This window comes from Hesperophylax consimilis, chromosome 19 (genome assembly GCF_061612785.1).
Source record: "Hesperophylax consimilis isolate HC1 chromosome 19, BYU_Hcon_1.0, whole genome shotgun sequence".
NCBI classification, from domain to species: Eukaryota; Metazoa; Arthropoda; class Insecta; order Trichoptera; family Limnephilidae; genus Hesperophylax; species Hesperophylax consimilis.
Genome location: NC_142854.1, coordinates 7384942 through 7399587, shown reverse-complemented (window position 1 = coordinate 7399587; position 14646 = coordinate 7384942). Strand labels below are relative to the sequence as shown.

The following is a 14646-nucleotide window of genomic DNA, read 5'->3' as shown; positions in this document are numbered from 1 at the left end:
CTTTTTACTGCCAGTAAATGTTTTTGTGGTGAAAGCAGAACTGCACTCTGGCGATAGAACGACGAACCAGGCATTAATGAAGTTTGGTGGTTTTTTTTTCGGATTTATATATAAGACTGAAGAATCGGACATCCTTTTATCCAATCTCTGTCACAAACATGTTAAATAATGTACAACACTACTCAAAATGCAACTAGTTTTGTCTAGCGGAACTTCATAAATGGTTATGTTGCGACAGCCGTGTAGATAAATTAACGCAAAACTGAAAGAAGTGAATGACAACTCACCAGCCTGAGAGGGATGAACCTGGGAGTGCCTCCGGCCATGCGGACCATCGGGTCGTAGCAGTCGAAGAACGGTTCGATGATGATGACCTCATCTCCCTTGTCAACGTGACCTGGTCAATACAAATAGATAATGAATCGAGGTAACTTACATATGACATCATAAGCAAATGGCAAGTCATAGAAGGCTCATGCTAAAAGAGATTTTTTATTTTTTATTACGCCGCCAAGATCTGAATAAACCTCACCCCGTGAATGCGAGCACCCCTGCTAAGTCGATAAACTTAGTGAACCACTTGGGATGAGCTATGGCAGAGGTGTTGGTAATCCAATAAATGATTCCCGAGACGGTGGTACCCACTCCCGCCTCCCAATATACATCTACATAGATCGCAAACTTTAAATAGTTTTGTAGAACTAGTAATTGCAGATAGAAAAAGATAACATTCATTTTATCTCGGAATCCAGTGGGGTAATAAGCGAGACATTTCTTAATGAGAGAACAGGTTAAAACTAGAAAATAATTAAATATGTAATTTGATAACATTACGAGTTGTACAGTAAAATTTTATACAGTACGCTTTATCTTGATGGGATAGATTGCATTCCCCACAAGGAAGTGGATAGTAAATATATATATATATATATATATGTGTGGGAAGCATAGAATGAGGACAGTTTTTCGAGCGCGCCCATACTTCGGGGACATTTGTATAGTTTGGGGACAGGCCCAAAGTATCTGTCCCCAAACTAACACTTTGCATTATATACGCAACGCATAGATTGAAGCCAATTTCAAAATTATGCAGAAGGCATGCTTTGAGCCATACATTACTAAAATATCCATAGATGCCACTATCGTATCGTTCTCAGATTTTTGAAATTTTCTATTGTGAATTTTCGAATTAGCAAAGGCTCGGTACCTATTTACCTAATTTATGTTTGTATTCTTTTTCGCTTGCTTTTGTCGGAGAATGTCGCATTTTTAAACCCGGTGTCCGCATTGTTGGTATTATTTTTTCTCATTAGATAATAATAAAATTAATATGCTCGTACATAATATGATGGTGTATTAAAAACTGATTTTAAAATAATCTAATAAAAATAATTACACATATTACGTTTGTGCAAACATTAAAAAAAAAAGTTTTTTTTTTGGTTTTAGGCATTCCACTCTGAAAAGAGTGCTTTGTGAAAAAAAAAATACTTCCATAATTTTTAATCATATTACAGATACCTGTATTTTCAAAATAAATTTATTTTCATACTTTGACAATGTGGGCTTCACTACCCGTACTGAGTTTTATACTTTTTATTTTTATAGTTTTTTTTTTCTAGGTACCTATTCAAAAGTATAAATGTATGTAAAATAATAATGAGAGGTACATACTTCCTACTCTCATGTTACGTGAATAATGCAATAATAATATAACTATAAAAAAAGAATTCAGAAATCGCGGGTTCAAATTACGGCGTGCAATTTGCATAATTTCACAATATTTATTTGTTGAAATAATACGTTAGTACCTACCTATATGGTATAGGTATTTGCGGCAAATTCAAGAATGGTAGATAGGTACTTTCAGTATCGCCATGTTACTTGAATAATGCAATATTTTAAATAACTACAAAATAGTTGTTCATTGTTTCGCCGTTGAGATTGAGATTACGATCCTTGGCTACGAATTCGGAGGTCGCGGGTTCAAATTACGTCGTGCGCAAGTAAATTTTATTTGATAAATTTGTATAATTTCACAATATTTATTTGTTTAAATAATCCGTTAGTACCTACATGGTATATTTGCGGCAATTTCAAGAATGGTGGATAGGTACTTTCAGTATCGCCCTGTTACTTGAATAATGCAATATTTTTAATAACTAGAAAATAGTTAATAACTACAAATAACTACAAAATAGTTGTTCATTGTTTCGCCGTTGAGATTGAGATTACGATCCTTGGCTACGAATTCGGAGGTCGCGGGTTCAAATTACGTTGTGCGCAAGTAAATTTTATTTGATGAATTTGTATAATTTCACAATACTTATTAGTTTTAAATAATTCGTTCGTACCTATATGGTATATTTGCGGCAAGTTTAAGAATGGTGGATAGGTACTTTCAGTATCGCTATGTTACGTGAATAATGCAATATTTTAAATAACTACAAAATAGTTGTTCATTGTTTCGCCGTTGAGATTGAGATTACGATCCTTGGCTATGAATTCGGAGGTCGCGGGTTCATATTACGTCGTGCGCAAGTAAATTTTATTTGATAAATTTCTATAATTTCACAATACTTATTAGTTTTAAATAATTCGTTCGTACCTATATGGTATATTTGCGGCAAGTTCTAGAATGGTAGATAGGTACTTTCAGTATCGCCATGTTACGTGAATAATGCAATATTTTAAATAACTACAAAATAGTTGTTAAATTTTTCGCCGTTGAGATTGAGATTACGATCCTTGGCTACGAATTCGCAGGTCGCGGGTTCAAATTACGTTGTGCGCAAGTAAATTTTATCTGATAAATTTGTATAATTTCACAATATTTATTTGTTTAAATAATACGTTAGTACCTACATGGTATATTTGCGGCAATTTCAAGAATGGTGGATAGGTACTTTCAGTATCGCCCTGTTACTTGAATAATGCAATATTTTTAATAACTAGAAAATAGTTAATAACTACAAATAACTACAAAATAGTTGTTCATTGTTTCGCCGTTGAGATTGAGATTACGATCCTTGGCTATGAATTCGGAGGTCGCGGGTTCAAATTACGTCGTGCGCAAGTAAATTTTATTTGATAAATTTGTATAATTTCACAATATTTATTTGTTTAAATAATACGTTACTACCTATATGGTATATTTGCGGCAATTTCAAGAATGGTAGATAGGTACTTTCAGTATCGCCATGTTAGTAAAAATGCAATATTTTAAATAACTACAAAATAGTTGTTAAATTTTTCGCCGTTGAGATTGAGATGACGATCCTTGACTACGAATTAGGAGGTCGCAGGTTCAAATTAGGGCGTGCGCAAGTAAATTTTATTTGATAAATTATACCAAATAATTCGTTCGTACCTATATGGTATATTTGCGGCAAGTTCAAGAATGGTAGATAGGTACTTTCAGTATCGCCATGTTACGTGAATAATGCAATATTTTAAATAACTAGAAAATAGTTGTTCATTGTTTCGCCGTTGAGATTGAGATTACGATCCTTGGCTATGAATTCGGAGGTCGCGGGTTCAAATTACGGCGTGCGCAAGAAAAAAATATTTATTATTTTTTTGGTAAACTATCTTGTATATCTTATATCTTGCGTCATGTATCTTTTATCAGGAGATTTTTCAATGTGGATGAGTGTTTCAGGCGAATAATTATTGCTTGTAGAATAAAAAAAATATTTGATAAATAGGTGTAATTAACAGTTTATTAAGTTTACTTAATACGTTGGTACCTATACTATAGTATATTTTCGGCACTTTCACTTTGCACTGGCACTTTCGGAACATTTGTAAATGTGTACTTTCACTGTCGCCAGACGGTTAGGAGCAGACTCTTGAGTGATGGTAGTGGTGTTGATGTAATGGTAGATACTGCTACCCGGCTCAGAACATTAAAATCCTTTAAAGACCTCTTTAAAATCGAAAAACTTTTAATTTCATTAATTTTGTCTAAATAAATTGATTACATTTTTCAGAAAACTTATTGTTCATAGATATGTACCTAGGTACCTAGGTAACTGGGCTAAATATTGGTCGGTTACAAGATTAATTTTAATTTAATTGAAAAACATCATAGGTAGGTGGTTAATAAGTTCAAAACTTAATTCATAACAAAGTTCTCAAACGATTAGCTACGAATTCACTCCGCGATCACGTGAACATTTTAACACGTGTTACTGACGTGCTCCTGCCACCGCGCAGAAAAGAGACAGCTACCCAACAGTTTGTTCCGTAATTTGATTGAACCCTTTCCACATATTCTCGACCGGATATATCCCAGACAGCTATCGGATTACATTGAACAAATATATTTCTTTTAGAAAAGGGTTGTCACAACCAATGATAATTAAAATACATTTTTAATATTATTTTCAGTTAGTGGCCATATAAGATTATCGGTATTATCATTCTGTGAACCATCATTTCTATTTGTTGTATTTTACGGAAATCAACAGGCATAAACCAGTTTTAAAATGAAAATGTTATCTTTATCAAAACCGTAATAATTACTAGTGTTTAATTTTTTATCAAATCTTGTATTATAAAATTCTAAATAATGGCCGAGACTCGCCAGAGCTTACCAATTTAATAAAAATTCCAATTCCATCAAGATCAACCCGCCAATCCAATTTATTCCATTTGCCCACATGTAGAACAAACATTAGAAAAAAAATCCCAATTCCTGGAATATGTACGCAATATAACAAAAAAATTCACAGCATAGACATTTTTAAAAAAATCTTCAGAAATATCGAATAGAAGAAACGCGTACGATAAATTAATACGAAAGTATGAAATGTATCGGAAGCATCTTATATCCTTATCCTATATTCCTCTCCTTTTTCTCTAACCAAACATTAATTTTAAGATATAATAAAACTCCATCTCCAAACCAATATTAGCATAAGAAACTTTTTTGGCTTGACTGCAATTCACTTGTGTGAATGGATTGCAGTCGTATTGTAGGTATTTATCTCTGTATTATATATTATGTATACTGTAAGCTGTTTGTTTCTTACAAATAAATACATATTAATTCCTTATCTCACTTATTTAAGTATCGAATAAAATAGTTAATATTTATTCAGTTGTTAGATTTGAAGAGGTTTTAATTAGGACGTTTACACAGTAATTAACTAGGTTTGAACAGCTAGGATTCGATTGTATTCTCTTTACACTCTTTTCTCCATTAATCCGTGCAATATGCCTAATCCATATAAAGCGTCCACTTCTTTATCGTGTTCATTATAATAACTTTAGTCTTGCTTGGTGACCAGATATAAATACCTAGTCAGGAACCTTTACCGCTCCATTTCCTTCTCCTCGTACCTACAGTACCTAGTACGAGTAATCGTTCGTTTCGGGACACCGACTGGATTCTGATTTGGTAGGTACCTAGATAAACAAAATACACCAGAGATTTTTCCGAAAGGCGAAATAGCGAACCTAATAGTATTGTAAGTACTGTGGTAGGTATGCGGTCTATCTTCTTTGATCTTACGAATTCGAATCAATTTACAGAATGCAACATAATTATATTCCTACCTACTTTGTACATATCTTTTCATAAATTATCATAAAGTCCAAGTAAGTAGTGACCTAGGTAGGTACCTGCCTACCGAAGTCTAAAACATCAAGATTTGATTTAACTATCGATATCAAGCATGAAACTAAATTGTTTGTTTTGTGTATCCCTTGCCGCTGTATCTTTCTTGTGGCGTGATACATTTTAGCTATCATTGGTTAGTGGTGTTATGTCACACTATCGCGTAGGGATATATAATAGTGCTATTCCATGTGAGTTCGATTTATATGCACCACTTCAAAATTTTAAACACTCCTGATGGAGAAAATTAATAATGTTTGTGGTAAGGTTTGGTCGAGGGATAAGGCTCTCAACTAGCAATCCGGAGTTGCGAGTAAATTTTATTCAATTAATTTGTCTTATTTCACAATCAATTCATTTAAATAATCTGTTGTGCACTTGCGGCGCATCGCATAGTGAAAGGCGCTCTGAGTAAAACCACCGCTCAAAATTGAAACGTTGCTTTAAATAGTTTTAGCTATATTTAGTAACAAGATCTGAATAGCCAGTTATTTTTTTTTAAGTTTTCTTGAGAAACTGTTTTTTACCTTCCATACAAATTAAATTGGTGTGGCATGGAGTTATCAAAATCACAAATAGTTATCACAAATAAATATATTTTCTTTTAAGCTATAATATAATAAAGCATTGTATTGGGTTTTGGACATTTTGAAGTCCGTTTCTACATTAAAAAATATATTATGTTGCCCTACGAAAAGTTCCGGTTTCGGAATTCGGTTTTGTTACCGAAATATACGAACATTCTTATAATATCATATCGATTGTAACATTTCGATATTTATGATATTGTGATATTTCTACAAACCATAAAAAGTGTTTTAAGGGGCGCCCACATACTTGTCTCGGCTCGGCAAGCGTCCGCAAGCGTTTGGCTTGGCTTGAATAGGCTTGCGATAGCTTGCTGCCGATCAGGCCGGGGTCCGGTTGGTATTCTGTCCACAAGGCGCGGCAAGCGTTGCTAACTTGCGCCTTGTATATGGCAATTAACCCTGAGAAGAGTACAACTCCGAGCTGTTTATAGTAAATATCGTAAAAATGTATAACTGGACAAACGATAATCATTTTTTTTAAATTATATCAAGCAGGGTCCTATGTATGGATTTATTAATTTAAAAACATATATAATTAATTCAAGTAAATTAGTTAATTTTTATATGAAAAGGAACAAGTCACAGAAAAATAAATAAAGTAACGGTTGAAACTGGGTCTCTCGTATATCCGGGACGAATGCATTATACCACTCTTTTTGTGTGTGAATACCGCACAAGAGTCTCAACAGCTCCAAGCCATCTGGAGCCAGTGAGACTATGGCATCCCCAATTGGGGTATGTTGTGATGCTGGAGGTAGTGGAGGGGGGGTAGTAAATGGGGAAGAGGAAGGTAGGGAAGTACATAGCTATTTAGATCTGATCACTAATCACGGCTACAGCCATTTCAAGCAACTTTTCTGCTAGCGAGAGCACTTATTTTTAAGTTGTTTCTGACGATTTCAAATTTTAAAATTAACAATATTATCTTCAACTATTTTTTCCCATAGTTTTGGCAGCAATCTTTTTACATTATTTTCAAATTTCTTCTCAAATTATCAATAAAATTAATTTGTCTTTTTTTTGGGCAATTTCTTCGTTTAGCTTTTAAATAGAAATAGGAAAAATGACATCTGTCACAGCTGATGTAGTTGCCTCGACGTCCGCCAAGAGCGTAGATGCCAACGTTTGGCTTGCCTACGCTTGGCAAGTGTCTGGGCGTAGCATTCACTTTTCGTCGGGACAGTTTTTTTTTCGAGCTTGTTGCCGTGAATTCAAGGTAAAATACTTTATTATTTTAGGTGATTTTTAAATTACTAAGAAAGCGGTGTAAGTGGTGTAAACAAAGTGATTTGTTTTTATTTAATTTGTTATTATTATTAGAAGTGAGTGCATATAATAAAGGCTTCGCATTTATCGTTCTCGATGGTAGTCAACGCGCATGGACTTGGCACGCGTGAATCGAATGTTACCTACAGGCTGTTTCAAAGTTCGTTCGTCGCTCAACAATATTAAAATATTTAGGTACTACTATTTCGGATTTTCGTCGCTCAACAATATTAAAATATTTAGGTACTACTATTTCGGATTTCTTTCGGAAACTGCTTCCTTGAACCCATTATTAGAACCATTTAGCGCCCTTGAGGTGATCTTTCACAAAAACGGCGCTCTACAAATTATCCAATTATTATTATTTTTTTTATTTGCCTGTGATTAATTAAGATCGTTAATTAAGCTAGTGTGTGTCGGAGTAATGTAAGCTTAATCGATAAATACTGAAAGCATGTCTTCCGTTCGATGTTTCCTGCTTTAATTAAGACAGTTACTATTGGCAAACTGCGTTAATTGTATCATTTAGTGGAACAATAAAAGAAATCAGTTTTAATCGAATACTAAATGTTGTTTTATTAATTTAAAACCAGGAATATTTCTGTGTCATTTATGAAAATGAGATGTAGTATATGCAGTTCTATTATAAAAGGTAAACAAAGTGTTTTTATTTTATTTAATGGTGTTACTAAGGTTAGGTAAAGAGATGCAACTCGGTAAAAAAACTTAAGTTTTTAGAAAATAAAATTGGTATAAATAGGTATTTATCAAAATTAAAAAGTAATTATGGGAATAGAGGTAAAATCTTTTTTGTTATTTGTTTTTGGGGTGTTATGCCGTGTTGCGCTAACTCATTCTTTAGCCAACGTTTCGGACAGCATTGCAGTGTCCATCATCAGGTCAGAACCAAGACGGCCGGCGTGGTCTAGTGGTATACGCTTTTGACTACAGATCCGAAGGTCGCGGGTTCGAACCCGGCGTGCGCAAATAAATTTTATTTGATTAATTTGTGTTATTTCACAATTAATTAATTTAAAATAATATATAGTATATTTGCGGCACGTTCCAGAGTGGAAGATACTCTCAGTATCGCCCTGGTGTAAGACCACCATTCAGAATTGAAACGTTGCTTGAAATGGCTTTAGCCGTGTTTGGTGACCAGATCTGAATAGCCAGGTACTTCACCACCTTCCTCTTCCCCATCTTCCCTCCCCTCCCCAATACCCTCAGCCTCACAACATACCCCAATTGGGGATGCCATAGTCTCACTGGCTCCAGACGGGAGCAGTTGGGACTCTTGTGCGGTATTACTGTAAAAAAAAAAAAAAAAAAAAAAAATACGCTTTTGACTACAGATCCGAAGGTCGCGGGTTCGAACCCGGCGTGCGCAAATAAATTTTATTTGATTAATTTGTGTTATTTCACAATTAATTAATTTAAAATAATATATAGTATATTTGCGGCACGTTCCAGAGTGGAAGATACTCTCAGTATCGCCCTGGTGTAAGACCACCATTCAGAATTGAAACGTTGCTTGAAATGGCTTTAGCCGTGTTTGGTGACCAGATCTGAATAGCCAGGTACTTCCCCACCTTCCTCTTCCCCATCTCCCTCCCCTCCCCAATACCCTCAGCCTCACAACATACCCCAATTGGGGATGCCATAGTCTCACTGGCTCCAGACGGGAGCAGTTGGGACTCTTGTGCGGTATTACTGTAAAAAAAAAAAAAAAAAAAAGAATCAAGGGCAATAAATAACACATCTGCCCTGATGACGGACACTACAATGCTGTCCGAAACGTTGGCTAAAGAAGGAGTTAGCGCAACACGGCATAACACCCCAAAAGCAAATAACAAAAATACTTTTGGCCGTGAAAATCTTAAATCATATTTGAGGTATAATCTGATTACTATAACATGACGGCCACTTTTGTCTAAATATTGACGTAAATAAACTAACGTGAAGTTGACAACACGCCGAAAATGTTAAATGCTAATGAGTATTGCCACGTTAAAAAAATCGTCACCAATATAATTCGTCAAATCTTCTTGTAAAAAATTTACAATCCGGCAGGATCAGTCCCCTCCCCAGAATAGCTAGTACGATGTTGAAGCGTAGTTTTAGGGAATATTTATGAGTAGGGCCGTAGATATATTTATTTTCAAATGTATTGACTTAATATTTAATAAACGTAATAAGTGTGCAAGGACATTTTGAGAAATAAAGGAAGTGAGAAATAAACTTTATATCTCCCAATGGAGAATTGTGATAAAAATTATTCATCTAAATGTTACAGATTTAAAATTTAATGTGTTTTTGTTGCTGAAGGTAAATGCTTAATTTTTTCTGAATGTTTAGTCGAATTACACATTTTTTGTCGAAATCATAAAAATATATATTTTCAATTCATAAACGTTTCCACTTCTTTAGTAAATCCTTTTTTGGTTTGCGAAGGATTACCACGCACAAGTTTCATCATGAAAAAGATTTACGCAAAAAAATTACTTTGCGAACTCCATATATTATACTTTTGCATCAAATATGCACTCACTCATTCAAGGCTTCGGCCAATAGTGTTATACGAAAGAACTCACACAATCACAGACCAAGTTTTACTCCCCACACGATGCAATCTCTGAGAACAGGAATTGCGTAGAAAATTAGTGCGAGAAGCAACTACATTAAATGGAGCATGGGGTCTAGTATTGTATTTATTGGGTACGTACTAGGTCAGGGCTGCCTGACCAGATCTGAATAGCCAGGTACTTTCCTCTTCCCCATATCCTTCCCATCCCCACTACCTTCAGCCGCAGAACATAACCCAATTGTGGACGCCATAGCCTCACTGGCTCCAGATGGCTGGGAGTTGAGACTCTTGTGCGGCATTCAAATATCAACTGAAAACAATACAAATAACTCCTCGATTAATATTTTTTTTATGTGGATACATCACAAGAGTCCCGAGTGCTCCCAACCGCCAGGAGCCAGTGAGACTATGGCATCCCAAATAATTGGGGTATGTTTTTATATACATATATGTGACACCTCACAAGAGCGTCCCTGCCTGTGCAGTGTACCGACAGGGGAACTATGTCACCACCCGGTTGGGCGGCGTTGTGAGGCGGATTAAGGTAGGGGCTGTAGGAAGGGATTTATTAATGCGGGCCTTGAAGAGGCTCGGATTATAGGAGGGAGGAAAAACAGATGCCGGTAGCTCAAAATTGCTCGTTGATAAGCTAAAAGTATTGGAGAGAGGAAGGAGATGTGGAAGAAGGAGGTGGGGAAGTACCTGGTCACCAAACACGGCTAAAGCCATTTCAATCAAATTTTCAATTCTGGATGATGGTATTACACCAGGGCAATACTGAGAGTACCCTCCAATCTGGAACGTATCGCAAATATACCTTATATTATTTTTAAAGATAAATTGTGAAATAATACAATGCCATATCTGCTTTGTTTCTATTATCTATGGGTAAAACCATGTAGGTGCCTACCTAACACAAAAATTTAAATTTGTAACGGAACAAGGAAGATAGGCCATTAATCGTTGTTAGTTTGTGTGTAGTGTCGCCAACATCATTTAACCTAACAATGCCCTGCATCTACACTCCTACATAGTCACCAAACGTACAACCCGTGCAGTATGGTCTAAGCTCGATGGCAGTTGGCAAACTTCCATGCCATATCCGCTTTGTTTCTATTATCTATGGGTAAAACCATCTAGGTACCTACCTAACACATAAGTTAAATGTGTACCGGAACAGGGAAGATAGGCCATTAATTGTTTTTAGTTTGTGTGTAGTGTCGCCAACATCATATAACCTTACAATGCCCTGCATCTACACTCCTACATAGTCACCAAACGTACAACCCGTGCAGTATGGTCTAAGCTCGATGACAGTTGGCAAGCTTCCATGCCATATCTGCTTTGTTTCTATTATCTATGGGTAAAGCCATGTAGGCACCTACCTAACACATAAGTTAAAATGTGTAACGGAACAGGGAAGATAGGCCATTAATCGTTGATAGTTTGTGTGTAGTGTCGCCAACATCATATAACCTAACAATGCCCTGCATCTACACTCCTACATAGTCACCAAACGTACAACCCGTGCAGTATGGTCTAAGCTCGATGACAGTTGGCAAACTTCCATGCCATATCCGCTTTGTTTCTATTATCTATGGGTAAAACCATCTAGGTACCTACCTAACACATAAGTTAAAATGTGTACCGGAACAGGGAAGATAGGCCATTAATTGTTTTTAGTTTGTGTGTAGTGTCGCCAACATCATATAACCTTACAATGCCCTGCATCTACACTCCTACATAGTCACCAAACGTACAACCCGTGCAGTATGGTCTAAGCTCGATGACAGTTGGCAAGCTTCCATGCCATATCTGCTTTGTTTTTATTATCTATGGGTAAAGCCATGTAGGCACCTACCTAACACATAAGTTAAAATGTGTAACGGAACAGGGAAGATAGGCCATTAATCGTTGATAGTTTGTGTGTAGTGTCGCCAACATCATATAACCTAACAATGCCCTGCATCTACACTCCTACATAGTCACCAAACGTACAACCCGTGCAGTATGGTCTAAGCTCGATGACAGTTGGCACGCTTCCATGCCATATCTGCTTTGTTTCTATTATCTATGGGTAAAGCCATGTAGGCACCTACCTAACACATAAGTTAAAATGTGTAACGGAACAGGGAAGATAGGCCATTAATCGTTGATAGTTTGTGTGTAGTGTCGCCAACATCATATAACCTAACAATGCCCTGCATCTACACTCCTACATAGTCACCAAACGTACAACCCGTGCAGTATGGTCTAAGCTCGATGACAGTTGGCAAACTTCCATGCCATATCCGCTTTGTTTCTATTATCTATGGGTAAAACCATCTAGGTACCTACCTAACACATAAGTTAAAATGTGTACCGGAACAGGGAAGATAGGCCATTAATTGTTTTTAGTTTGTGTGTAGTGTCGCCAACATCATATAACCTTACAATGCCCTGCATCTACACTCCTACATAGTCACCAAACGTACAACCCGTGCAGTATGGTCTAAGCTCGATGACAGTTGGCAAGCTTCCATGCCATATCTGCTTTGTTTTTATTATCTATGGGTAAAGCCATGTAGGCACCTACCTAACACATAAGTTAAAATGTGTAACGGAACAGGGAAGATAGGCCATTAATCGTTGATAGTTTGTGTGTAGTGTCGCCAACATCATATAACCTAACAATGCCCTGCATCTACACTCCTACATAGTCACCAAACGTACAACCCGTGCAGTATGGTCTAAGCTCGATGACAGTTGGCACGCTTCCATGCCATATCCGCTTTGTTTCTATTATCTATGGGTAAAAGTTTGTTGGTACCTATAAAAAAGCTAAAATTAACAATAAGTATTAAAAATGTTTTTTTTCGAGATGGATGAAATTTTTCACTCTTACCTTTCGAAAAACTCAACGAAAAAGTTTCATAAAGGATTGGACTTGAAGACGAAACATTACTTTATCATAATGTACCAAATTCACAGCGCGTAAATATCTACATATTTGATATTATTATTTGTGCCATCTGGCGTCAAAAATATTAATAATTACACATTATTCCAATGGAAGTTTCCTACTTACCATAGGTCGAAAGTATGCTTTATGTACACGAAACACCTCTCTGTGAAAAGCATTGTTTGAGACCACGACGGGAAATTATATATAACGCATACATTGAGGACTGTCTTCAAACTATCGTCTGTACAGAATAAAAATATGTCTTCAAAGTATGCTCTAGATGTATGTATCGATATATATATTAAACGGTACATCATAGACGTATATAGCTGTGAGGGGGTAGTTTTTAAGGGTTGATTAAACAAAATGGCATTAAAAAAAAAGTGTATATAATGTGGCTCAAAGTATGCTTTATACAAATATATATATATATAGGTCCCACAACATTTATTGCGTCCGTGCGTAAATCCGTCTTTGGGCGTCCAGCACTTCTAGTTCTTTTTTTTAGATTGTTTTTGTGAATATTGCACTATGTTTTACTCACGATAATCGCTAATATCATATTTTTTTAATATTCATAATAATGCAGGTTTTGATGTTTATTACACTCTCATACATTTCTAGCGTCACGTACATACTCACGTCCGGGTGTATATTTTTTGTATATTGAAGGTTCCTTTTAATATAGGTTTCACGTCCGTTCACTCTAATTTAATTGTTACGTCTGCCGTATATTGCTGACTATTCTAATAAAGGTTTCACGTCCATACTGAATAATATATTCTTGCGTCCGAGTGTATATTATTTGTTTGTTACATGTCGTTTTGAAGGTCGATTTAATTTTTACGTCTTCCGTATATACGGCCCTTAAGACTCTTGGATTTGTTTTGAGAGTTTCAAAAGGTAAATTTAGGCCGTTGTTATGCCCCTTATATTATTAAACCCCTTAGGATTACATGACTTATTCTGATATGGGAGATATATTTCACCTTAAAAATAATTAGTATAAATATTGTTTATTTTAATTCTTTTATATATCGAGACAAATAGACATCTATAATTTTTGCAATCTTTTCTTTATTTTGAATATCTACTTATGTGAGACTTCTTATCATTTTTACCAATGTATCTTATTTTATTAAACGCTTTTGTTGTAACATTTTTTTTTTCATTCTATTTTGTTTTCTCTATTGTTTTAATTTTGAAGAATTTATAATAACTGCGATACTCAACTATTAAACTAGAATGTAAACGTCTATTAGGTGTAATAAATAAATTAACAAATAAATAAACAGCACAAAATATTTCTTACTTTTCTAGTGAAGTTTTCACGTTCATAGTGAATTAATTAATTAATTACAGCATCTGTGGTTGAGAGATAAGACTCTCGACTCGCAATCCGAAGCCCGTAATCTGACGGTCAAACCCGGCGTGCGCAAATAAATTTTTATTTGTTTGTGTTATTTCACAATTAATACATTAAACATAATATAAAGTGTGTTTGCAGCACGTTCCAGAGTGAAATATACTCTCAGTATCGCCCTGGTGTGTGACCACCATTCCGAATGGAAACGTTATTTCTAAGCTTTTGCCGTGTTTGGTGACCAGATATAAATAGCCAGGTACTTTTCTACAT

The 14646-nt window shown here is 35.5% G+C and overlaps 1 protein-coding gene across 2 annotated transcripts in view; it reads right to left on the bottom strand.

The window, feature by feature from the left end:
• Nucleotides 1-14646, bottom strand: part of Kyat (Kynurenine aminotransferase) — a 32954-nt gene that overhangs the window by 7274 nt on the left and 11034 nt on the right. For both annotated transcript variants that reach the window (XM_089643314.1, XM_089643315.1), the window contains one exon: nucleotides 288-397. In XM_089643314.1, coding sequence (XP_089499440.1) covers nucleotides 288-397 — 110 coding nt within the window. The remainder of the gene's footprint in view (nucleotides 1-287; nucleotides 398-14646) is intronic.